Source organism: Microtus pennsylvanicus, chromosome 4, assembly GCF_037038515.1.
Source record: "Microtus pennsylvanicus isolate mMicPen1 chromosome 4, mMicPen1.hap1, whole genome shotgun sequence".
In the NCBI taxonomy this organism is placed as follows: Eukaryota; Metazoa; Chordata; class Mammalia; order Rodentia; family Cricetidae; genus Microtus; species Microtus pennsylvanicus.
Window position 1 is genome coordinate 31,301,316 of NC_134582.1, and position 23,059 is coordinate 31,324,374.

Below are 23,059 nucleotides of genomic sequence, written 5' to 3' on the forward strand. Positions count from 1 at the left end.
GCCATGAAGAACCTGCAACACAGCAAGCAGAGGGCAGCTGGGCCCGCTCCCAAAGCTCCTGAGGCCGCGGACCGCAAAGGGGGGGGGGGGGATGGAGCCCGGGGGGCGCGCGCTGGGGAGGGGCTCCCGTCTCCATGACGACCGCTCTGGCGGGGTGGAGTGGGGGTATATCGGGGGTGGGGGAATCTGCGGGGACGGCCTACCGTGTAGCCGCGCTCCAGATCGCTGTCCTCGTGGCGAAAGGACGGGATGTAGACCTCCATGGCCGCGGCGAGGCCGCGCCACTCTCGGCTCCGCAGCACCGTGCAGGCCGCCCCGCCTCCCGCTGCCCTCCCGGCGCGCGCGCGCGTGCGCGCAGCCCAAGGTGCACGGCCGGGACCGGGATCCGCGGCGCGGGGGCAGCGGGCGCGGGCAGCGTGAGGCTCGGCGGGGCCGAAGTGTGGGGCCTGCAGGGCGGCGCGGATCAGCTGGGCCCAGGAGGCGGGGCTTGCGGGCCGGAGTCTGCACCGGCGGGTGTGCGCGGCCACGCGGGGCGCCGCCACCCGGGTCTCTCCTGCCCTGCGGGCTCCGGATCTGCAGGGCGCCACCCGAGAGTGGGAGCCAGTGGAGGACGGAAAATGATGGCGATCGAGGTTCTGCCCTGCTAGGGCTGACTTCGGCTTTGGTGCTGACCTAGGCAAACCGTGCCAACTTTCACTGGGACTGCTGCGGCTGCACCCCATTCAGCTAACCCAGCCTTCCGAGCCTGGGGGTGCGACCGCATAGTCTCAAAGTGACTAATGCCCGCTCTAGTTTCAAGACATTCACTGCTTCTAAGGAACTGTAAGTGGACAAGATAGAAGTGATTGCTTAAAAGTGTGGTGGCCAGACAGTGCCTGTCCCTCAGCCGCACTTAGCTGCCTCCTGGATAGTTCAGGAAAGTGGATTATGAAGTTACTCAAGGAAACTGAGTTTCTTTCTTATGTTAGTGCAGAATAGCATTTGGAAGAAACTGTGGGACACACAGCTGTGATGTAACCCACATCTCATCTGATGTCAAGCGCAACACTGACCAGCCAGTGGCTTCTTGAGTTTACAGTAAGTAAACAGTTGCTTCCACTCACTTTGCCCTTGAGGACAGGGGGCATTTCAACATAAATTCTACAGAGGGAGATGAACCCTAAATCATAGAGAAAGTGCTCTTGTTTCTTCCTCCTCTTCTTTGTTTTGTTTTTTTGTTTTTGTTTTGTGTGGTTTTTTTTTTTTTTTGGTTTTTGTTTTGTTTTGTTTTGAGACGGGGTTTCTCTGTGTAACACCTCTGGCTGTCCTGGAACTCACAGAGCTCTGCCTGCCTCTGCCACCCATGTGCCACCACCGCCCCGCAGCGACGGTCTGGGTTCTTGCCTGCTGTGGACTTAGAGGTCCTCCACAGCCACATCTGAAGAGGCGTTCTCCTCGACTCAGCACCTACAGCCCCAGGATGTGACCTCTTACCTGTAGCCACCTGCACTTCCTGAATCCAACAGTCCTGTGGTCCCTTGTAGATTGTTTTAGCCCCTGGCAAGTGTCACATTGTATTGTGTGATTTCTCACCCTTTTTCTGGGTAAATTTTAATTTCTATTCAAAAGTACAATTGCCTTAAAAGAAAATGTGTTATCGTGGGTTGTGATGGACCTGACCTTTAATTCCAGAACTAGGGAGGCAGAAGCAAGCAGATATCTGTAAGGTCCAGGACAGCCAGGGCTACACAGTGAGACCGTGGTTTTTTGTTTGTTTGTTTTGGTTTGTTTTAAATTGTATTAGAGCCAATGAGCTGGCTCAGTGGGTCTAGGTGCTTGCCTGATGAACTCCTAGATTCAATGCCTGGAACCTACATGTTGGCAAGAGTGAACCAAGTGCCACCAATTGCACTCTGACCTCCAACACCCACTCACCCCCACCTCTCCCACACAGCAAATAAATAAATGCATTATTCTCCCTGTTCTCGTTATTTTTTTGTTTTTGTTTGTTTGGTTTTGGTTTTTCGAGACAGAGTTTCTCTGTAGCTTTTGGAACCTGTCCTGGAACTAGCTCTTGTTTGACACAAGTTAGAATCGAAGAAGAGGTACTCTGTCAGATTACCAGGAGAGAAGTCTGTGGGGCATTTTTGATTGCTAATTGATAGCACTGTGCGCAGTGCCACCTCTGGGTGGGGGAGGTCCTGGGTGGTCTAAGGAAGCAAACAGACAAGCCATGGGAGAGCAAGCAGCAGGCAGCTGTCTTCTGTGGTCCTGGTCTCTGCTTCAGTTCCTGCTGCCAGGTTCCTGCTCTTAAGTTCCTGCCATGACGTCCCTTCTTGATGGATTACCACTGTGAGCTCAAAGAAACCATTTCCTCTCCAAATTGCTTTTGATCAGTGTTTTAACAGGGCAATAGAAATGGAGCCAAGACACTTTTCTGTGGTACTATATCTGGTGCATATTTTTCTAGAATCTAAGTACTTACACAAAACGCGTAGAAGAGGTCAGGCCCTGTGTATAAACTTCATGTCACATCCCAGGAAGGAAGTGTTGTGTGCCGCTATCTGCAGTGGAACTTACAAAGTTAGAAAATCAGTAGTGTTTCTGGATTGTTGTGTTTGGATATCTTTGCTTTCTGTTTGTTTCTGTAATCAGGCTGTTTGTTTCTTAAAACACAACCTCACTATATAGCCCAGGCTACCTCAAACTTAAAATCCTCTTGCCTTGGCCTCTTGTTGTGTGACAGGGGTTGTAGATTTGCACTCCCCCCAACACACATACATAGGATACTTCCACTTACCAAGAGGGATATTCAATCTCCTCCCTTCTCCCCCCTCGCACCCACTTTTGCCTTTTGCCTTAATTCTGTAGCTAAAACTCAGGCTCTTTATTGAAGAAGAATGGAAAGTGGGCACCCTTGTCTCCTTCCTGATCTTTGAGGAAATGCATTCAGGTTTTCGCCACTAAGTATAAAGTTGACCATAGGTTTATGATGCGTAGCCTTTATTGTGTTGAGGTATGTCTGACCACTGTTATTCTGGGCTTTCATCACGAAGGGACGCCAAAGGCCTTTTCTGTGTCCATTGGAATGACCTAATGATTTGTGTCTGATTTGCATATGTTGAAGCATTCTCCCAGATTAAACCAGCATCATTGTAGTGCATACCTTTTTTAAAAAAATGTATTGTGGTGAATTCAGTTTACAGGTATTTTATAAAGAATTTTTGTATCTGTGTCCATCAGGGATAGTGGTATTCAGTTTTTTCTTCTTTTCTCACGCGGTTTGGGTCTCAGGATAATGACAGGGTGTGTGTTTATTTGTTTGTTTGTTTGTTTTGGGTGAGGTGGTGGCCAAGGTTAGCCTGGGTGAAAAATCAGGAGTTCAAGGTCATTCTTAGCCACCCAGGCTTGGCCAGCCAGGTCTGGCCTCTCTAGTTTGTGGTACAGAGGTCTTTCACGCGTGGAATGAGTTAGACTGGTTTGTCTTAGTTTCTTTTCTTCCTTCCCTTTCCAACCCGTGGGACAGCTTGAGGAGTATTAGTGTTTGCTGTTTCTTAGAGGCGCCCTAGAATTCTTTGTCAGGAGACAATGACTGCTTCCATCATGCTGCAGGTTATGGATGTGTTTAACATGGATCCTCTTGCTTGAGTTTTGATAGGTCATATGTGTCTATAAACATACTCATTTCTAGATTTCCCATGTTTTCAGAGTATCAGTTTAGATCAGCTTGCCTCAGCGGATGGGGAGGGGAATGGGTGTGGCTTGTCTCTTAAAGGGACCAAAACCATAACAGTGACCCTCTGGGGTTGATGCCTCCTCCCCCTTTTTCTAATTTTGTTAATTCGAGCCTTCTCTTTTTTTTTGATTATTTGGTAAAGGTTTGGTCGATCTTGTCTTTTTCCACAAAACTTTATTTTTCTTTGTTTTGTTTGCTTTGTGTTGTTCTTTTAGTGTCCGTCCCTTAATTTCTAGTTGGGTTTTTATAATTTTGTTCAATACTATGCTGGGTTGTATCTCATTCTTGTTCTTCTAAAACATGATCAAATTATTTATGTGAGGTCTCTGGGGTTTTTCTTTTACACGCGGATGTGTGGCGTGCATACACATGCACAAGTGTGTGGTGTGGATGCATATCTCTATGTGCACGTGTGCGCATGTATGTAGAAAATTGAAATTGAATTGTGGTAGGATGTTTTTTAAACACTCCCCACTTTATTTTCTGGGTCGGAATCTCAGGAGCTCTCCAGTCCCAGATAGTCTAGCCAGCTTGCCCCTGACCATCCTCTGCCTCCTGGGTGTTGGGATTACAGGCAGCCACCATGCCCACCTGGCTTTTACGTGGGGTTAGGGATCTATCCAGTCAAGTGTTGGCCTGCTAATCCTTTCTCTGCTTTTTAATAGAAGCACTCAGAGCTCTGAACTTTCTTCTTTGCTGTTTCCCACATGCTCTGATAAGGTGTGCTTTTTATTTTCATTCAGTTGTAGCAATTTTTAAATTTCTCCTCTGATTTTTCCAATTCCAAAGTGGTTTCTTAAGTCTCCATGTATTTGCCTATTTTCTGTGTTTCCCCTTGCCATTGCATTCTAGGTCTGATTCACTTTAATCAAGCAAGGTGCAAGAAATTATTCCAATTTTTTTCTTTGTTCCTATTGGCCGTATATCGTAAAGTGTGATCATTCCAGAGAGTTCTGAAGAGAAGGATGTGCATCCTGCGTCTTCTGGAAATACCTGTTAAGTCTATTTGATCTATTATGTCAAATATTGTTGACATTTGTCAGCTCTTAGTTTTGATGACCTACCTATTGACTAGATAAAGGTACTGAAGTCACTCACTATTATTATATCAGGACCTTTCTGTCTTTTTATGTCTGACTGTGTGTATGAAACTAGGACCTTCACGCGGTCAACAAGACAAAATGACAGCTACAGAATGGGAAAAGATCATCACTAACCCCACATCAGACAGAGGTCTGATCTCCAAAATATACAAAGAACTCAAGAAATTGGACACCAAAAGAACACATAATCCAATTTAAAAAACGGAGTGCAGACCTAAACAGAGAACTCTCAACAGGGGAATCTAAAATGGCTGAAAGACACTTAAGGAAATGTTCAACATCCTTAGTCATCAGAGAAATACAAATCAAAAGAACTCTGAGATTCCATCTTACACCTGTAAGAATGGCCAAGATCAAAAACACTGATGACAACTTATGCTGGAGAGGTTGTGGGGAAAAGGGGACACTTCTGCATTGCTGGTGGGAATGCAAGCTGGTACAACCCCTTTGGATGTCAATGTGGAGATTTCTCAGAAAATTAGGAAACAACCTACCTCAAGACCCAGCAATACCACTTTTGGGTATATATCCAAAGAATGCTTTATCATGCCACAAGGACATGTGTTCAACTATGTTCATAGCAGCATTGTTTGTCATAGCCAGAACCTGGAAACAACCTAAATGTCCCTCAACCAAAGAATGGATAAGGAAAATGTAATACATTTACACAATGGAGTACTACACAGCAGAAAAAAATAACAACATCTTGAACTTTGCAGGAAAATGGATGGAGCTAGAAAACATCATTTTGAGTGAGGTAACCCAGACACAGAAAGACAGTTATCACATGTACTCACTCATAAGTGGTTTTTAAACATAAAGCAAAGAAAGCCAGCCTACAAACCACAATCCCAGAGAATTTAGACAACAATGAGGACACTAAGAAAGACTTATATAGATCTAATCTACATGGGAAGTAGAAAGTAGAAGAAGGCAAGATCTCCTGAGTAAATTGAGAGCAAGGGGACCTTGGGGGGGAGGGTTGAAGGGGGGAGAGGAGAGGCAGGGAGGGGAGCAGAGAAAAGAGTAGCTCAATAAATGTCAATAAAAAATAAAAATAAAAAGCATTAATCTTCTGGGGGGTAGTGGAATGCTAAGGGCTAAACCCAGGACCTCACAAAAGAAAGAAAGAAAGAAAGAAAGAAAGAAAGAAAGAAAGAAAGAAAGAAAGACCTTCAATGTTCAGTGCCTATATACTCAATATTCTGTATCCAGCCAGGAAGTGGATTTTCCTTTTATTAATATGTTGTGCCATCTTTGTCTCTTTGAATTAATTTTGGCTTTAAGTTAATTCCATCCGGGTTTCGCGGGGCGGGCGAACCCCATGGAGGCGAACCAGCAGGTCCAGAAGGGCCCCCTGAAGCTGAAAGGCTTCGCGGAGCTGGGCTTGACGAAGCGGAAGAAGAAAAAAAGACAAAGACAAGGCCAAGCTGCTGGAGGCCGTGGGGACGAGTAAGAAGAGCGAGGAGGAGAAGAGGCGCTGCCTGGACAAGCGCACGCCAGCGCAGGCGGCCTTCGAGAAGATGCAGGAGAAACGGCAAATGGAAAGAATCCTGAAGAAGGTGTCCAAAACCCATAAGCAGAGAGTGGAGGACTTCAACCGACACCTGGACACACTCACCGAGCACTGACATTCCTAAAGTCAGCTGGACCAAGTAACTTGCCCCGGTGCAAAAGACAGGTCAGGCTGGCTGTTTTGCTCACGTCGGTGTTTTCTAGAATGCCCTACACCTGCCTGGTACATCTGCTGAAACCAGACTTTTCTGAAACTTGATTAAAGTCAGGCTGTTCTTTCACCGGGTGTACCCTTTTCTATTTGGACTGCAACATTGTGCTTTGACAGGCTCGGGTCTTTTCTGGGTTAGGCCCATGGAAGGAGGGTACCCTTCCCACCCTGATTGTGGCATCTGTCTTCATCTGCACCATAATGCCAGGACAGGAAGCTCCCACCTGTGGCCCACCACACAAGTTTCCACAGTGCCGCTGCTTTTGGGCCACCTGGACATCAGACCACACAGCCTACATTGAGCAACAGCCACCTGAAGCAAGGATGGGACACAGGTCTCCAGCACATACCCTGCCCCTCAATCCACCTGGTGGTTGCCATTGCAGACATTGCTAATCAATCCAGTTTTCAATGATGGCACCTGGGGCTCCAAGCATATGGCACATGCCATAAGCCTGCTTGGCATTCCTGGCTTAAGGACACCAAATACCAGACAATGCCAGGGCAAAGTGCCAGCAGACCTGGTGTGGTGGGAGGGCCCTGGTGCAGATTCTGTAGAGCTTCGTCATCTGAGAGTCTAGGTGGACCTCTTGGAGAACCTGTGCACACACTGGAGAGAAGCAACTTCTGTTACCATGGATACTGAAAGGCTACCAGGAATCCCTGGAGCTGGCATGTAGAATAAAGCAAGTGTCAGTCATGGAAAAAAAAAGTTATTTCCATCCGTTATAAGAATAAAGGTAGCTGATTCTAATGGAAATCTACTTTTGCCACCCTTAACACTTCCTTTCTTCGGCCATCTTTGTCAGGGAGGTTTATCTGTTTGGAGGCAACACATAGTTGGATCTTGTTTCTTAATCCTGTGTCTTTTGTTTTGTTTTTTAACAGAGTCTTGCTCTAAGTCTTGTTATGTTGTCTACCTTGATCTCATATTTGTGGCCGTCCCTCTACTTTAGTCTCCTGGGTGCTGGGATTACAGGGATCACCATCCCTTCTAATCCGTGTTGTCTTTTTTTTTTTTTTTTTTTGACCATCCCCTAGGCGGATTGCATTTTATTTAATATGTGCTGGAGTTTTCCATTCTGGGGCAGGGGTTGGCCGGACAGTGAGCAGCATCCACTTCTGCAGGCCACACTGCATCTGTGAGGGGCGCGCACAGAATTCTCCGTGTTGTCTTTTGAACCCCATATATAGATCAGGCTGGCCTGGACCTCAAAGAGATCTGCCTACCTCTGCCTCTCAACTGAAATGATTAAAGGCCTGCGCCACCGCACCCTGTCATGACACCAGTACACACTGGCACAAGTCAGACCTAGCTTCATGTCCTCCAGTACTTCGTTTTCCAGATGTCCAGAATGTTCTGAAGCGAGAAGACATGTTTGCTTGTGGAGCAATAGTCCCTGGAGAACAGCCAAGGAAACAGCACTGAGGCCTCTGGCCTGCCCTCTCAGAGGTCTCCTCCCCTCCTCTCATCTCCCTTCCCCTCCACCCCTTCCCTTCCTTTTTGAAATGGAATCTCATTATTCAGTGCAGGCTGGCCTCAGAGGCAGTCTTCCCGTGCAGCTTCCCCCCTGGTGGGATCAGGACTTAGCCATCCTGTCTAGTTTATGGTCTCTTTCCCCTCTGCTGAGCCTTTGCTTCCATAGGGCCTGCAGGCCTTACCATAGGGGTTTTCTGGCAGGAGCCATACGAAGACAACCAGACACTTAGCAGACACTCCTAATATGCCAATCCTAGCCTTACTTTTACTTCCCTGGGGTGGGGGTGGGGGCGCAAATCTCACGTGATCATGAAGTCTGGCTACTTCTCTACTACAAGCTATGGACTCAGGTATTAGGCCCTGGCTCAGCTGTCTAAAGACTTTTGGCCCTGGGCTGATCTGTGCTTCCCACAGGGCACGCTGTTTTATTTCTGCGGGCCATGCTTTCCCTATGTGTGGAAAGTTCCCTTGCAGCTAGCAGTGTGAATAACTCCACCCACCCACTGCTCTGGAATCTCAGCAGCCCCCTCTCAAGGGAGGCCCCATGGGCAGCACGTCTCAGACGCCAGCCACTGTGCCCTGCAGCCAGCTCTGGTTCCAGGTGCTCAGGGCTCGGTGTGTGAGGTGGGTGGCAGGGTTGGTGGCTACCAGAGAAAGCCAGCAGGCTCCCTGCCCACCTGCGTGTTGTCCTTTCATGGAATTGATTCCTTCCTGTGTTCTACTGACTGAGACTTTCTTCTTCTGTGTGTACAGTCATCGGCTGCAGTGCTGGCTCCATAGTCCTGAATCGCTTTAGTTTGTACTTGTCATTTCTCGTTACTTTGTTGAAACATACTGCACTGTGTAGCCCTGTGTGATTTCCTGTGTAGACTAGGAGAGTGAACTCTGATCATCCTGCCCCTGACACATAAGGATGACCAACGTGTCCTACAGCACCAAACATCTTCATTTCTCTCACTGTAGCCTTTTTTCCTTTTTCTTTGAGGTAGGGCTCGTGTAGCCTGGCTCCAGCCCTGACCTTGCTGCCTCTAAGCATGGACTACAACCTCCTTCTTCTATCCATCCCCGTTTCGTGCCAGGTGCTGGGGACTGAACCCAGGGCCTCGAAGGCAAGAACTCTACCGTGAGATTCTGTCCCCAGTCCTCTCTTAGTGTTCCCAACAGCTTTCCCCTCATAACGGTCAACAGAATACTAAATAAATTCAACCATGTGTTTTAGGTCCTGCTTTCTGATAGCTGAAGAAAATGACACGTGTGTGTACGCGTGTTTTGCTTCGTTGTATTTTTGTTGTTGATAAAGGGTCTTCCTTTAGAACCCTGGCTCCCCTGGAACTCCCTATGTAGACCAGGCTGACCTTGTACTCCCAGAGATCCTACTGCCCCTGCCTCCTGGCATGGCTTCTGTAGATGGCAGTTTCTGTCCTACCTGGTCCCGCAGCCTGAGTTCAGTCCCAAAGAAACACACAGAGGCTTATGTTAATTATAAACTGGTTGACTTATTAGCTCAGGTTAATTATTACCTAGCTCTTACACCTTAAATTAACTAATAATTCTTGTCTATGTTTAGCCATGTGGCTTGGTGCTTTTTCTCAGGGAGGCATTCTCATCTTGCTTCCTCTGTGTCTGACTGGTGACTGTGTCTCTGCCTTTTCTCTTCCCAGAATTCTCTTAGTCTGGTTGCCCTGCCTATATTTCCTGCCTGGATACTAGTCAATCAGTATTTTATTAAACTAATATAAGCGACACATCTTTATAGTGTACAAGAGCATTATTCCACAGCATTTCCCCTTTTCTCTTTTCATAACAAGAACTATGAACCTTATCTCTTTTGTTTAGCTTTTTCCCCCCCTGACCATTATCCATAACAACTTATAACCAACACTCTAAACAAAGACAAACATCCATAATCCATTTTTTGGGGGAAATGTGGGCATAGTTTTCTAGGCTACTTCCTGCTGCTTGGGGGTGTTGGTAATCTTATGGGATCCAAAGAAAATTTAGGATTAGGGTCAAGTCCCGACTGGAGTATTCTGTGAAGCTGGATCATCTCAGAGCAGTCTTGGAAGTTTTTCTGAATGCAGAACTCATAAGCAGCTGCAACAGACATGCTCTGAAACATTAGCTAATCTGGGCCATCCATTCCTATTGGAGATATTTCAGGGGGCATTCCTTGATCAAACTTGATTTTTCTTAACCCAGGATGAATCCACAGCCTCTCATTTCCTGTGGAAACAAAAGCAAAACCTCTTTTCCGAAGTAACATACCTTTTGACTTAAATTTTGAATTCAAGGCATTTTCAAAATATATAGGTTGGATGAATCCAGCAGCATTTATAATCAAATATCTTTTAGCAGCCATTGCTCCTTCCTCAGCTGTCAAACAATTCAAAAACAACACAGTAACATACAGTATCCACATTCTCTGTGTATTTTCCATCTTTATGTGGCTTTTTAAAAACTCTATCTCTTTTATTTTTAATTTTGGTTTTTTGAGACAGGGTTTCTCTGTGTATCTTTGGCTGTCCTGGAACATACTCTGTAGACCAGGCTGCTTTGAATGCACAGAGATATGCCTGCCTCTGCCTCCCAAATGCCGAGAGTAAAGGTGTGCCCCGCACCTGATTTTTTAAAGGACTCTATCATTTTTCTTTTCTCTCCCAAGCCTACATATATTTTTGAACACACTATAAACCGTTTAGAGTTTTCTTCCCCCATCGGAAAAACCGTTGAGAGTTTTTTCCCCCCCTTTGGAATCTGTCTTTACCAAATATCTCTATCTTTTGCTGAACACGAGTCTTTAACCTGCTAAGCAACATGGTTAGGATTAAAGCTGTGGCTTTTGGTGGCTGGCTCCACCCCATTCCTTAGCTTTTTGGGAGTCTAGCTTCATGGCACAGGTACTGGTAGAAGCCACATTCATTGCCACAACTCTACAGAGTTTCTAAGTCCATCCCACCACCAAGAAGCCTGATGCCAGCTGTCATAAACACCACTGAAGTGTTTGGCAGCACAGCCTCTTAAAAGAGCTTCAAGACTTTGATGCTATTGCTGAATCAGGAAGCCTCTCTTAAAGGAGCAGTGCCTCTGCTAGCTGGCAGCAGAGCCTACCAGAGAGAAGATGGTTACCAAGAAGGTCCGCTTGACTCTGTGTCTTAAGTCTTCTTCCTTCCTTCCTCCTCCTCTTCCTCCTCCTCTTCTTTCTTCTTCTTCTCCTCCTCCTCCTCCTCTTTTTTTAAAAAAAAGCTTTATCAGGCTTTATATGGGATTCCTGGAGGCAGGATCACCATTTTGGATTGAAGTAGAGGTTAAGAGCCAGTGGCTGGCTGCTTTGCTTTTCTGATCTTCAGGTTGAACCCCAGTATCTGTCTCTGGGTTTTTATTAATTATGCTACAGGCTTCATTGTGTATTCATGATTTCCAAACTCTAACACGCAATACTCCTCCATTGTTCTCCCTCACCTCTGTCTTTTTAAACACCTGTCATCCAACGTTTTGGCAGCTGATTTTCTTTTTTGATACCTCGGGTAATGGTTTCATTTCTTGCTTCACTAAGATAATAAAATCTTTCAAGTTCAAATTCCTGTGGTTTCCCGTTTCCTTTCCAAGTCAGCCCATCTCCCTTTCCTGTACTCAGAGGAATGCTCTATTTCTTTGGGGGGCTCTTTCCATCCACCTAACATTCTCTGACCTTCACTCAGCCATCACGTTTACGCAGCAGTCACGTGGACTGTAATGTGAATGGGTGGAAGAAATACACTTGCCTACTTTTATTTCTGTTGCCCTCAACCTCTGCTGCTGTGCTCCAGCCTCGCCAGCCCTGCCGGGATGACTGCTTTGTCACTGGTGCCTCTCACCTGCTCGATTCCTTCTTCCATTGGTATTCAGCTGAGCCCACGATAGAGTCAAGGTTCTTTCACTGTGTGGAAAATAAACTCTTTCCTTAGCAACTACCTCCATTTCTCTTGCCCTTCTTTGGCTGTGAACCTCGGGCTGCACACGTTAGGCAAGTACTCCACCACTGAACCTACAACCCCACATTTTTAACTTGAAATAAGCCTAGTTGCCCAGGCTGGCTTTGAACCTATGGTAGTCATGCCTTGACTTCTGGAGTGGCTGGGACTTCAGATTTGGAGAGGGACTTCAGACTTCTGTAAAGGCCTACTACTAACAACACTCTCTAAGCACATGGGCTTTTCTGCAGCAGTGGTAATTCTAAACTTTTACTAAGTGGTTAGACAATGGTTTTGACCACAACCATTTTTTTCACACCTGTTTTCTTATCCTACACAGCAGATCTCCTGGGTAGACTGTTCTGGAAGGGAACCCTGTTGGTACCTGTTATAGTGTGCTTTCTGTTGGCTGTGACAAGAAGCTCTAACCTAAAACAACTTGGGAAGGAAAGGGTTTAATCGACTTATACTTCGAGTTGTGCTTTGTGCAAACTGGGGTAAGTGCTCAATAAATACTTGTTGAATGTGTAGTAATACATATCAGGCATTTGCTATTGCAAGGGCATTCCTGCCAGGTAAGGGACACTTCCTATTCTACAGATGAAAAGATTAAATCTTAGAGATACAGAACTTGATCAAGCTCTCTGTAGATTCATGAAGCAAGATTTAATGTACCTGGATTTCACGTAGCCTATTTTTTTTTCTTGATTTGTGTGTGTGTGTGTGTGTGTGTGTGTGTGTGTGTGTGTGTGTTTGTAGGTGTCCAAGGAAGCCAAAATAATATATCATGTGCCCTGGAGTTGGAGTTAAAGGCACTTGTGAGCTGTATGACTTGGGTGCTAAGATCTGAACTCAGGTTCTTTGCAAGCACATGAAATGCTCCCAACTGCTAGGCCATCCCTCTGGGCCCCAAGACTGTTCCTAACCACTCTATTATATTGTTTGGGCTGTAACACACTGTGCTCTACAAGAAACAAGAACCTAGTCATTCCTTAAGAAATCTATAGATTAGTCCAGGCAATGTGGCCACACAAATGGGATGTGAGCTACACACCAATTGAACAATCTAAATGAGCAGAGTTCTCAGTCGTTGTAGAGACCTCTAGACCCTTTCCCTTCTTCCCTCGCTGAATGTCTCGGGTCCTAAGAAATACTTCCAACTGAAATTTAAAACCCAAAGTTTAGTTTAAAAGTTTACCGTCAAACATGTATATGCATACATGTACACCCATAAACACATACTACATTCATACACAGTGAGAACACTGTGTAGAGAACTAGAGTAAATATTGATTAAAATCAATGATTTCACTATGGAGCAATAAGAAGGCAACTAGGTTTGTATTGAGTTTTATTAAAGTTACATATATAAGTTTAAAATAGAACATTTTTCCCTTCAAAGTATTCCTTTAGAATAGTTTACCATGTTAAATTGACATTAGTAAAAATAAGTTCTGTTTATTAACAAGTAGGTAAACGCAGGTGTAGTGGTACATACCTGTAATCCCAGATTTGGGGAGGCTGAGGCAGGAGGATCACCTTGAGTTTCAGTTTGATGCTGTCCTGGGTTACATAGTGAGTTTTAGGCCAAACTGGGCTAAAAAGCGGGGCCCTGTCACAAACAAACCAAAACCGAGTGGGTAGCTTTAACTGGATGTGTCTGTAATTAAAAACTCCCCATTTTTCTCAATTAGAAAATACTTAAGAACATTTATCTTCAGTAAATTTTTAGAAGTATGTAATAAAAAAAGGAAAATAAGCATTTGAAATTCCATGTTCACTGAAGAATTAAACAGTAAGCCACAACTTCCCTGTTGACTATAGTCATCCATTCTTAGCAGCTTTTGAAGCAACAGTGTGAAGAAACAGGTTCTGGGTCCCCAAAGGACTTACTAGAACATTTGACACTTGGAACAGGAATCTGGAAGAGCTTACCACATATCAAGAAAAAAAATGTTTGCACATAGTTAACACACAAACTTAAGAGGAAGCATAGTCCAGCCACGATTTAAGGTGGTAGGCACCACTCAGAGTAGCTGTTGAGTGCCCAGTACATGCACACACAAAGCTGCACCTGACTGGAGGATAGCCTGGAATCCTTTATTCCCAGTCAGCTTCTTCACCAGATTCAGGCTGCCAATTAGCTCCCTGCTGCACGGCTGTTATTCCTATACACATTGTCTAAACCCATGCTGGCCACATCCTAGCCAGCAGCCCATGGGATAGCTGATAAGCGGTGGCTGAAGATGTGATGACAGAATAAAATTCACACCAGATATCAAAACCTTGATGCAGAAGACAACACAAAACATTTCAATAGCATTCAGTATACTGGGACACATATTAAAATATTTTGGAGAATCTGAATTAAATATTAATCTTACCTGTTACTATTCACGTTTTAAAAGTCTGAATATAGAAAACATCCTTTCAGTTTCCATGTTTGGCCTCCATTATTCCTTAACCTGGTTCTGTACTGTAAAGGCTGGGCATGATCCTTTCCATTGTGAATTTTAGGGAAGGGATGGCAATTCTATTTGGTCTTTTATCTGTACTTTGAAACAGGTCGCACATGTTTCTCTTTTCCTCGTTTCAAGTTTCATGTGTATGAGTGTTTTGCCTGCATGTGTGTTCTCCTGTGTATATTTGTGTACCATATGCATACCTGGTGCCCAAGGAGGCCAGAGAAGGTATCAGATCCCATGGAACTCCAGCTTGTGAGCCACCATTTGGGCGCTGGGAACTGGAAGATCCTTTGTAAGAGCAGCAAGCACTCTTAACTGCTGAGCCATCTTTCAAACACTGCCATACACATTTCTTTAAAAACTTTTAAAACTATGTGTACAAGGGAGGTGGCTGGAGGAGTGCAGAAGAGTTTCAGAGCCCTGAAGCTGAAGTTATTTATAGGCAGTTGGGAACTATGCTGTGGGTGCTGGGAATTGAATTTGGGCCTGCTCAAATAGCACCAAACACTCTTAAGCCATGAGCCATCTCTCTATTCTTTTTGTAAGATCAAAAATGCTTTGAAATTCCATCATATGGTTTTTAACTGTATGTGGATATCAGATATGAAAATGTCTCCATGTCCCTAAGTTGGTGACTAGGCTTCCTTGTCACTTCCTTACAACCACCCTGGTTCAAATAGGAGGAGCTTGCTCAACCTGTCTATGATTACTACCATCTATTGGCTGTCTCCCTGATTCAGATGAGCACATGACCGCCCATGTGGGGAACCTTGACAAGAAGGGTAAAGTTGCAATGTAGCTTAGTCACAACTCTTATTGGGGCAGAAATAGGGGCGTTCCTGTAATTCTTTCAGGAATCTGGATTAAGAAATTAGTTGGAAAGGATATATATTCAACATATTTAGACAGTGAGGGAAATGCAAATTAAAACTACACTGAAATTCTGTCTCACCCTAGTCAGCATGGTTAACTAGAAAACTAGCATCAGATGCTGTTGGGTGTATGTGTGCCCTTCTGCAGTTGGTAAGGTATGGAAATCATTATGGTTACTTAAAAACCTAAAATGAGAATCACCAAACGATCCAGCTCTACCACCCCTGAACAGATACATCAGCGACACACAATATATACCTGTGAACACTCTTATTTATCCTACCAATAACCACACTACACAAGTTAGTTAACCAGCCCAGGAAGAAAGACAATGTGGCGTAAATAAAACACAGCATTAGTCATCCAGGAAGGAAGATAAATTTGTGCTGCTTGCAGGAAAATGGATAGAGCTGGAGAGCATCACGATAAGTGAACTGTCAGACTGTAAAGATAAATACACACGCTCTCTGGCATTCAAAATCGAGATTGAAAAAGACGTGAGCGCAGAAGGGGGAATGTTGTGTATTTGGGAATCAGAACAGGAAGATGGGACATGGGGGTGAAACATGGCCTTGAACTTCTGATTCTCCTGTCTCCACCTGATGAGTTCTCTGCCACCTTATCCAGTTCATGGGGTGCTCGGATCAGACCCAAGGCTCTATGCATTCAAGGGCCACCCCTAACAGAGATACATATCAGTATGTAAAATACAAGCTGAATGGTTGAAAATAGTTTTAAAAACTGAAATTCAAACCCTTTTTGCTAGGGCTGTAGCTCAGTGATAGAATGCCAGCTTATCAAGCATGTAAGACCCTGAATTTGATTCCCTGCAATTAAAAAGAGAGAGAGAAAGAGAGAGAAGTGGGGGGAATCTTTAAGACTGGATCTTGACCAGATGCTGGGTGTGTGTTATCAAACCAGTCTGAAATATTACAAGCTGGGCATGTCTATCTCAGCACTTGAAGCACACACACAAAAAATTAGTCTAGGGTCAGCCTCAGCTACACAGGAAATGATGCCAACCTGGGCTACATAACGCCATCTAAAGCAGGATGTCATGTGACATGCCTTTACTCCCGGGCCAGACAGGGCGATATAAAGTGAGACTCTGTTCCAAAACAAAATGCCTGAAAGGGGGGCAAGGTGGCTCCGTGATTAAGGAAACTTGCTGCTAAGACTGATGACACAAACTGATTCCCAGAACCCACACTGTGGAAAGTTGTCCTCCACCTCCACAAGTGCTGTGGCACACTCATACCCACACCCGAATACCTCAACGAAAATATAAAAAGGACTCATAGTTCTACTTTACTATATTAAGACTACTGGCTTTGATTCAAAATTTTCCTTCTTTCCTTCTTTTTGTGAGGGAGATGAGGTGATAGATAGGGTCTGGCTTCAAACTTGAAGCAATTCTCCTGCACGTGTGTGCTATAATTCCAGGTCTGTGATACTGCTCCTGGCTAGGATCTGATTTGCTAATCAGATCACCTTCACTTAACACATGTATACATAACTTTAAAAATGTTAAGTATAGTGAAGCTTGAATATTTTAAATAATCTTAACCTCTGAGCCATCTCTCCAGCCCACTTTGGTTATTTTCAAAAGCTTCATCAAAACTGAAAATACTCAAATTATTTGGAATTATTGAGTATTCTAATTATGAAAACTTGGATCAGAATAACTGTTCCTTAGCTATTTCTAAACCACATGTTTGGAATTACAACTATAGACATACTACTAGGCCTTCATTCAAAGGAAACTAACTATATTGGCAACAGGTTTTTCTTCTTCTTTGTTGTTGTTTAACATTTATTTACTTTTAAATTATATTTGTTGCTGGGCGGTGGTGACGCATACCTTTAATCCCAGGACTCGGGAGGCAGAGGCAGGCGGATCTCTGTGAGTTCGAGACCAGCCTGGTCTACAAGAGCTAGTTCCAGGACAGGCTCCAAAACCACAGAGAAACCCTGTCTCAAAAAACCAAAAAAAAAAAAAAAATTGTTAATAAATTATATTTGTTTGTGTGCAGGAGGCATGCATGCAACAGTGTACATGTGGTCAGAGGACAACTTTTGGCGTCTGTTCTGTCAGGTGGGACCTAGGGATCAAAATAGGTAGGGTCAACCTTGGTGGCAGGTGCCCTAACTTGTTGAGCTATCTCACTGGCCCATGGATTCAATATTTGTGGTAGAAAACAGCTGATAGGTGTTACTACAAATTAATTTCTCAATGCTATTTTCAATGTAAGCAGCGATGTACGGTTTCATGACTTCTAGGACTGTTTTTCCTGTTCAGTTCATTGAGCCTTCACTATCACACAATGTCTCCTGGGTTCTAAGAGTCTCATGTGAACAGCACCAGCACCCACGGTGGTGTTGATGTCTCAATTGAAACCCTTACTCTGGACATGGTGAGACACTTCATATACCCAGGAAGACACAAGGGAGTTCCAGGTCAAGGAGTTCCAGAAAGGCTGCCTTTGTGTGCATGCCTTTGACAGATTGGGAGGGGTTGGAAGTGAGAGAGACTTTGTAAATAGGACTATCCTCAAACACATGATCCTGCCTCAGCCTCTCAAGTGCTGGGATTAGATACGTGCCACCATGCCCAATTCAAATAAACAGATGGTTTTTAGTAAGAATACTTGGTTTTTTTTTTCCCCTATTGTTTTTGAGATAACTCTGTAGCCAGGTTGGCCTCAAGCTCCCAAGGCTCCTGCCTCAGTCTCCCAAGTAGTAGCATTACAGGTATATGCCACCACATTCAGCTTAAGAAGACCTAGTAAAAACTAAAAATTAGGAAAGCCAAAGGCATCACATGTAATTAGAAGGCAACTTTCCACAAACAAGTGTCAAGAGAACCCAGCTATGATTTATATGCAACCCAAAGTCATTCAGCATATGCAAAGTGGCGAGGTGGTGGTGCTGAAAGTCTGCTGACCCGCCTGAAGTTCTAGTGCTAACTATTCCAGCATGCTTAGAATACCAATGAACAAGCACAAGACAGTGGGAGTCAGCCAGGTACTTTAGTGTTTAGCTGGAAGATGCTACAAACAAGCTCACCATTCCAGGACCCTGTGACAAGTTGACAATTATTGGCCATATGAGCAGTATGTTGAACATGGAATCTTAGAAAAGTCCAAAGGATTGTGTCACTGTCTTCCCTCCATGTACCCCTCCTTTTCCTCATGCTATGCTCTTAAGATACTGGCTTTGTAGATGGCCAAAATCAAGGAATGCAGTCTGATTGGCCAAGTTTACACACCTCTATAACAGTCTATTTCTGTTACCTGATTGGGGAAAATGAATGATGCCAGTCATAACTTATAACTTCATCATCATTAATCACTGAATACCAGTCATCTAAATAGGACATGCAGGAACTGTGAGAAGACTGCACATGTCATTTTCCTTCAGATTTGTTTTTGCTGTCCTTGGCTACTCGTCAAACCATGGTGTTTTAATATGGCACCAATTCTTTGTCAATCATGACTACATTTGACCTACTTTTAGTTTGAAATAGAAACAGAGGCAACAATAAAATATTTGAAGATAATCATATGAGTTAAAAAAAGAAAAAAGAAATACATGACACATATGACTGAAACACAGATACCATCCTTTGACTTTCTAGCCCAGACTGGCCTTGAACTTGCAATGATCCACTTATTCCAGCTTTTCCAAGTGCTGGGATTACAGGCATGATTGCATGCTCAACCTGTCCTGACTCTTAAACTGGGCATTTATAATATTCTCTTCTTTACCTAAAATGACCAAGATAACTGTTCCCTGATTTATGGTTGTCTTATAAGCCAATTTATAAACTCATTTAGCTATTCAATGTAAGAACTTGGCATTTCCTATCAGTTAAAACATTTAAGGAATGACAGTATTAATTATACACACACACACACACACACACACACACACACACACACACACACACACACATATTTCTTCTTATTAAAAAGATCCCTAACATGTTTACTCAAATAATTTATTACTAATATTTCACAAGTAATATCATTTTATTATTATAATCACAAAATCATAATTTCTGTACAGGAATGTATAAGTGAACATTAATCAATGCATTTGCTAATTTGCTTCACAATGAGGGTAAACATAATACAGAAGATAAAAGAAAAAAGATTGTAAAATTTTCTGGCCTTGCGGTGCACCTTTTAGTGCAATTATTTAAGACACAATAGTGTTCAATTCAGCAAAATACTGCAGAATGTCATGCCACAGTCCACTGAATTCAAAGAGGGTCAGGACATGCAGCTGGTGATAAAATGTCAGCGCATATGTCTTTATATATAAAAAAACCACATGTAAGTCATAAAATATATAGTGGTTTATTTAGATGGTTTCTAGATGATCTCACTGAGGAATCCAATGTCTCCTTAACAGGGATAACGTTATCGCTAGGCAATGGCTTTAGCTTCAGGTAGGAATGCCTCCCAGTACTTTATCAGCTGTGGGCGATAATAAAAAGATAATTTCATTATATTTTTGTTATTTTAGTGCATATATTCTTTTAAAAATATATACATAAACAACTAACTCTAATTTAGTCTTTTTAATTTATATATGTATATAACTGTATGTACTAATGGGATCACCTGTTCTTACCTGTTTGGGAAAGGGTCTCACTGTTAGCTCAAGTTGGCCTTAAGCTTCAGGTTTTCATGCCTCAGCCACCCCAGTACTGGGATTATGGGTGCAGAACCACACCTCGCCTGTGTGTGGGTTTTGCTTTGTTTTTCAATGGCCTGTCTGAAAGAAGACAGGCTCTCTCTCTCTTCGGTGTAGAACTGTCTGGCCCTGGTTTTGTGGCAGTCCTTCTGCCTGTGCCTCACTGTGCTGGACTATGAGTGTTCATCACGAAGCCTGACAACATATGGCTCTTAAATGGATCATTTCCTCACCAGATGTCTTATCAACAGAATTAATAAATGACCTATTTAAACATTACTCCTAAATAATTACAGATTCCACTGTAAGCAACATAATATCTATTTTTATACTTCTTAGATATATGCAAAATTGTATAGAAACATACTATTATGAGTTAAAAACTGACCATTTCCAACATAAAACAATGACATACCCTAATTTCTAGGATATACACTTTTATATTATTGCTAGTTAAGAGGATAAGAATAAAGGAAGAAAAAAAGTCAATATTGAGTAACAAAGAAAAACAGGGACTGGAAAACAGACTGACTATATACTAAAAAATTAAATTAAAACAACTTCTTTGGAACTAAGTTTATCCTTCTTAGGCTGTTTGCTTGTTTTTTGTTTGGTTGGTTTTGGGTTTTTGTTATTGTTGTTTGGTTTTTGATTTTTTGAAGACAGGGTTTCTTTGTGTAGGCCTGGCAGTCCTTAGAGATCCACCTGCCTCTGCCCCTAGAGTGCTGGGATTAAAGGGGTGTGCCACCACTACCCAGCAGTTCCATTTTTAAAAATCTAACTTTATTAGCTCATTTGAAAGTTATGTTATGTAGTCCAGGTTAGCCTGAAACTCACTATGCAGACCAGGCTCTCCCGAGGGTGCACTCCCCTTCTAGGTGCTGGGATCACAGGTTTGCACCAGTGGGCCTGGCTTGAATTTGAAGACATACTATATTATATGGACAGGTTTCTATTTCTGAACATTTTAAAACTAAATGGAAGAATTATTCCTATTAAAGACACTAAATTAATTGATTTGTATATGCAAGACTTTCATAGACTTTAATGTATCATGAAAGCTCATAGTCCTAGGTAAGGAAACAAATGCCAGTTGTAGAAATCAAGTACCAAAAATAAGACAAAATTATCAAAACACTACAAAGAAAAATCTTTTAAAACTTAGTTTTCCATCTAAGTTTCTATCTGTTGCAGAGGAGAAAGATGTTTTAGGGGTGCTTACTGCAGCTGTCAATCTGATAAGGAGAGGAAACCAGGGCTATAAAGTCAGAGGCCATGGTGCGCCCTTACAGCCTCAGCACTAGGCAGGCTGAGGCACAAGGACAGCAATTTCCAGGCTACCCTGAGGTATATACACAGACTGTCTCAAAGATAAGGGAAAAGCTATTACGTGATTTCATGCGTAAGTGTTTAGTACCACATATAAACTTGGCATTCTGGGAGGCTAGAAGAGGGTGTTGGATCCACTGGAACTGGATGTGACTGCTATGTGGATGCTTTCTCTGTACAAGCAGGAAGTGTTCTTAACTGCTGATCTATCTCTCCAGGCCCTCTGACTTTTTAGGGTTTAATTGTGGGAATAGTATATCTCTGTGTATTATTCAGTAGAGGCAAATAGACCTAAAGTAGTTTCCAATTACTTTAGCATTTTCCCCTTCGTTGTCCTACCTTTCTTTAATCTACCTTTAATATTTCTTCCATTTTAAAAGCCTACTAATCATCTTTAAAATAATCCTAGAAGCTGTAAAGAAAATGAGCTTACCTGTTGCTGTGTTTGTACTAATGACTCCAAGTACTTGATGATAACAGATTTAAAATCTTTCACTCTTTCTTTCTGTTAAAGTACAATACATTAAAAAATGACATTAGTAGGAAATTAAATCTAATTTTACCACAGAGCTACAGAAAAAATTAAGGAAAGTATAGAATTATGATACATGCCTCAAATCTTCCCACTTCTTTTCGAATTGTTTTAGAGATCTGCTCAAAATCTCTTTCTCCTTGTTGTACTTTCGCCTCCCACTAATGAAAACAAACGAGAGAAAGAAATGCTTATTTTTGCCTGGAAAAAAATATTGTACTGTCATGATTACTCATTTAATTTAACCAAAATGCCTAAAAGACCCAAGAAATCTCAATATTGGAAAATCCAGTCTAACACAATCAGTGGTGTATCTAGAAGTTGAGGACACAACTCAGTGGATGAAGCACTTGCTGTCAAGCATGATCATCACAATTAGATCTCTAGTACCCATGTAGATGCTGGATGGGCATGGCAGTTTGCCTGTAATCCCAGCACCCTGCAGGCAGAGACAGAAAGATCCCTGAGGAAAGCTGACTAGCTAAGCAAGTCAAATCAGCAAGTTCTGGATTAAAGTGAAACAGTGTGTCTCAAAACATAAGGTGGAGAATGATGGAATAAAATACCCAAACATGATACTCTAGCCTCCACATGCATGCACACACATGTATATCCATGCACATACACATATACCCACACACATTACATATGCATACATGCATACCCCATACACACACAAAAATGGTGCATTTCACCTCCTAGTGGTAGAGATACATATCAGATTAAATTCCATTAATAGTTCATCGCTACATTTATTTAAGATTAGAATACTTAGTTAATGAACTATAATGTCCTGCCAGGTATGGTAGCTCCTGCCTATAATTCTAACATTGAGAAAAACAACTGTGAATTTCAAACTGGCCTAAGGTTAGATCCCACCTAACATGGTTAGATCCCATCTCAAAACCAACAAATAAAAGAACCACCTTACCAATGCCCATTAGATACACCTGGAGGGATTTTGAGTATAGAGTTCACTATCAAATAAAAGACCTGAAGTTCAATTTTTACACATTTCAAAATAGACCAACAATATTAATTCCAATAATACATGTTTATCACAATTTATATGGTCATGGAAGTACTTCAACATATGGCAAATACTTTAAAATAATTTGTAATGGTAAAATGACTACTTTTTTAAAGAGTGGAACTATTTATTGTCACTGTAGACTCATCAATAAT

At 42.9% G+C, this 23,059-nt stretch overlaps 2 protein-coding genes, 1 long non-coding RNA gene and 1 pseudogene across 8 annotated transcripts in view; 2 read left to right on the plus strand and 2 right to left on the minus strand.

The window, feature by feature from the left end:
- Positions 1-817, minus strand: part of Snx24 (sorting nexin 24) — a 150,937-nt gene extending 150,120 nt beyond the window's left edge. Inside the window, exon 1 of one of the 2 annotated variants that reach the window (XM_075968662.1) lies at positions 204-817. In XM_075968662.1, coding sequence (XP_075824777.1) covers positions 204-722 — 519 coding nt within the window. In that variant the 5' untranslated portion in view covers positions 723-817. The remainder of the gene's footprint in view (positions 1-203) is intronic. The other variant, XM_075968664.1, reaches the window with a different exon arrangement.
- The window catches only part of LOC142847714 (uncharacterized), a 40,337-nt gene continuing 17,970 nt past the window's right edge, over positions 693-23,059 (plus strand). For 3 of the 4 annotated variants that reach the window (XR_012910288.1, XR_012910286.1, XR_012910285.1), the window contains exons 1-3: positions 693-822; positions 969-1,077; positions 12,315-12,471. This is a non-coding gene — a long non-coding RNA (uncharacterized LOC142847714). The remainder of the gene's footprint in view (positions 823-968; positions 1,078-12,314; positions 12,472-23,059) is intronic. The other variant, XR_012910287.1, reaches the window with a different exon arrangement.
- Positions 5,817-7,308, plus strand: LOC142847713 (protein FAM32A pseudogene; annotated as a pseudogene).
- Positions 19,299-23,059, minus strand: part of Snx2 (sorting nexin 2) — a 39,045-nt gene continuing 35,284 nt past the window's right edge. The window contains exons 13-15 of one of the 2 annotated variants that reach the window (XM_075968661.1): positions 21,955-22,035; positions 21,776-21,847; positions 19,299-19,793 (exon numbers count right to left, since the gene is read on the minus strand). In XM_075968661.1, the coding sequence (XP_075824776.1) occupies positions 19,743-19,793; positions 21,776-21,847; positions 21,955-22,035 (204 nt within the window). In that variant the 3' untranslated portion in view covers positions 19,299-19,742. Of the gene's footprint in view, positions 19,794-21,775; positions 21,848-21,950; positions 22,036-23,059 lie in introns of both variants that reach the window. The other variant, XR_012910284.1, reaches the window with a different exon arrangement.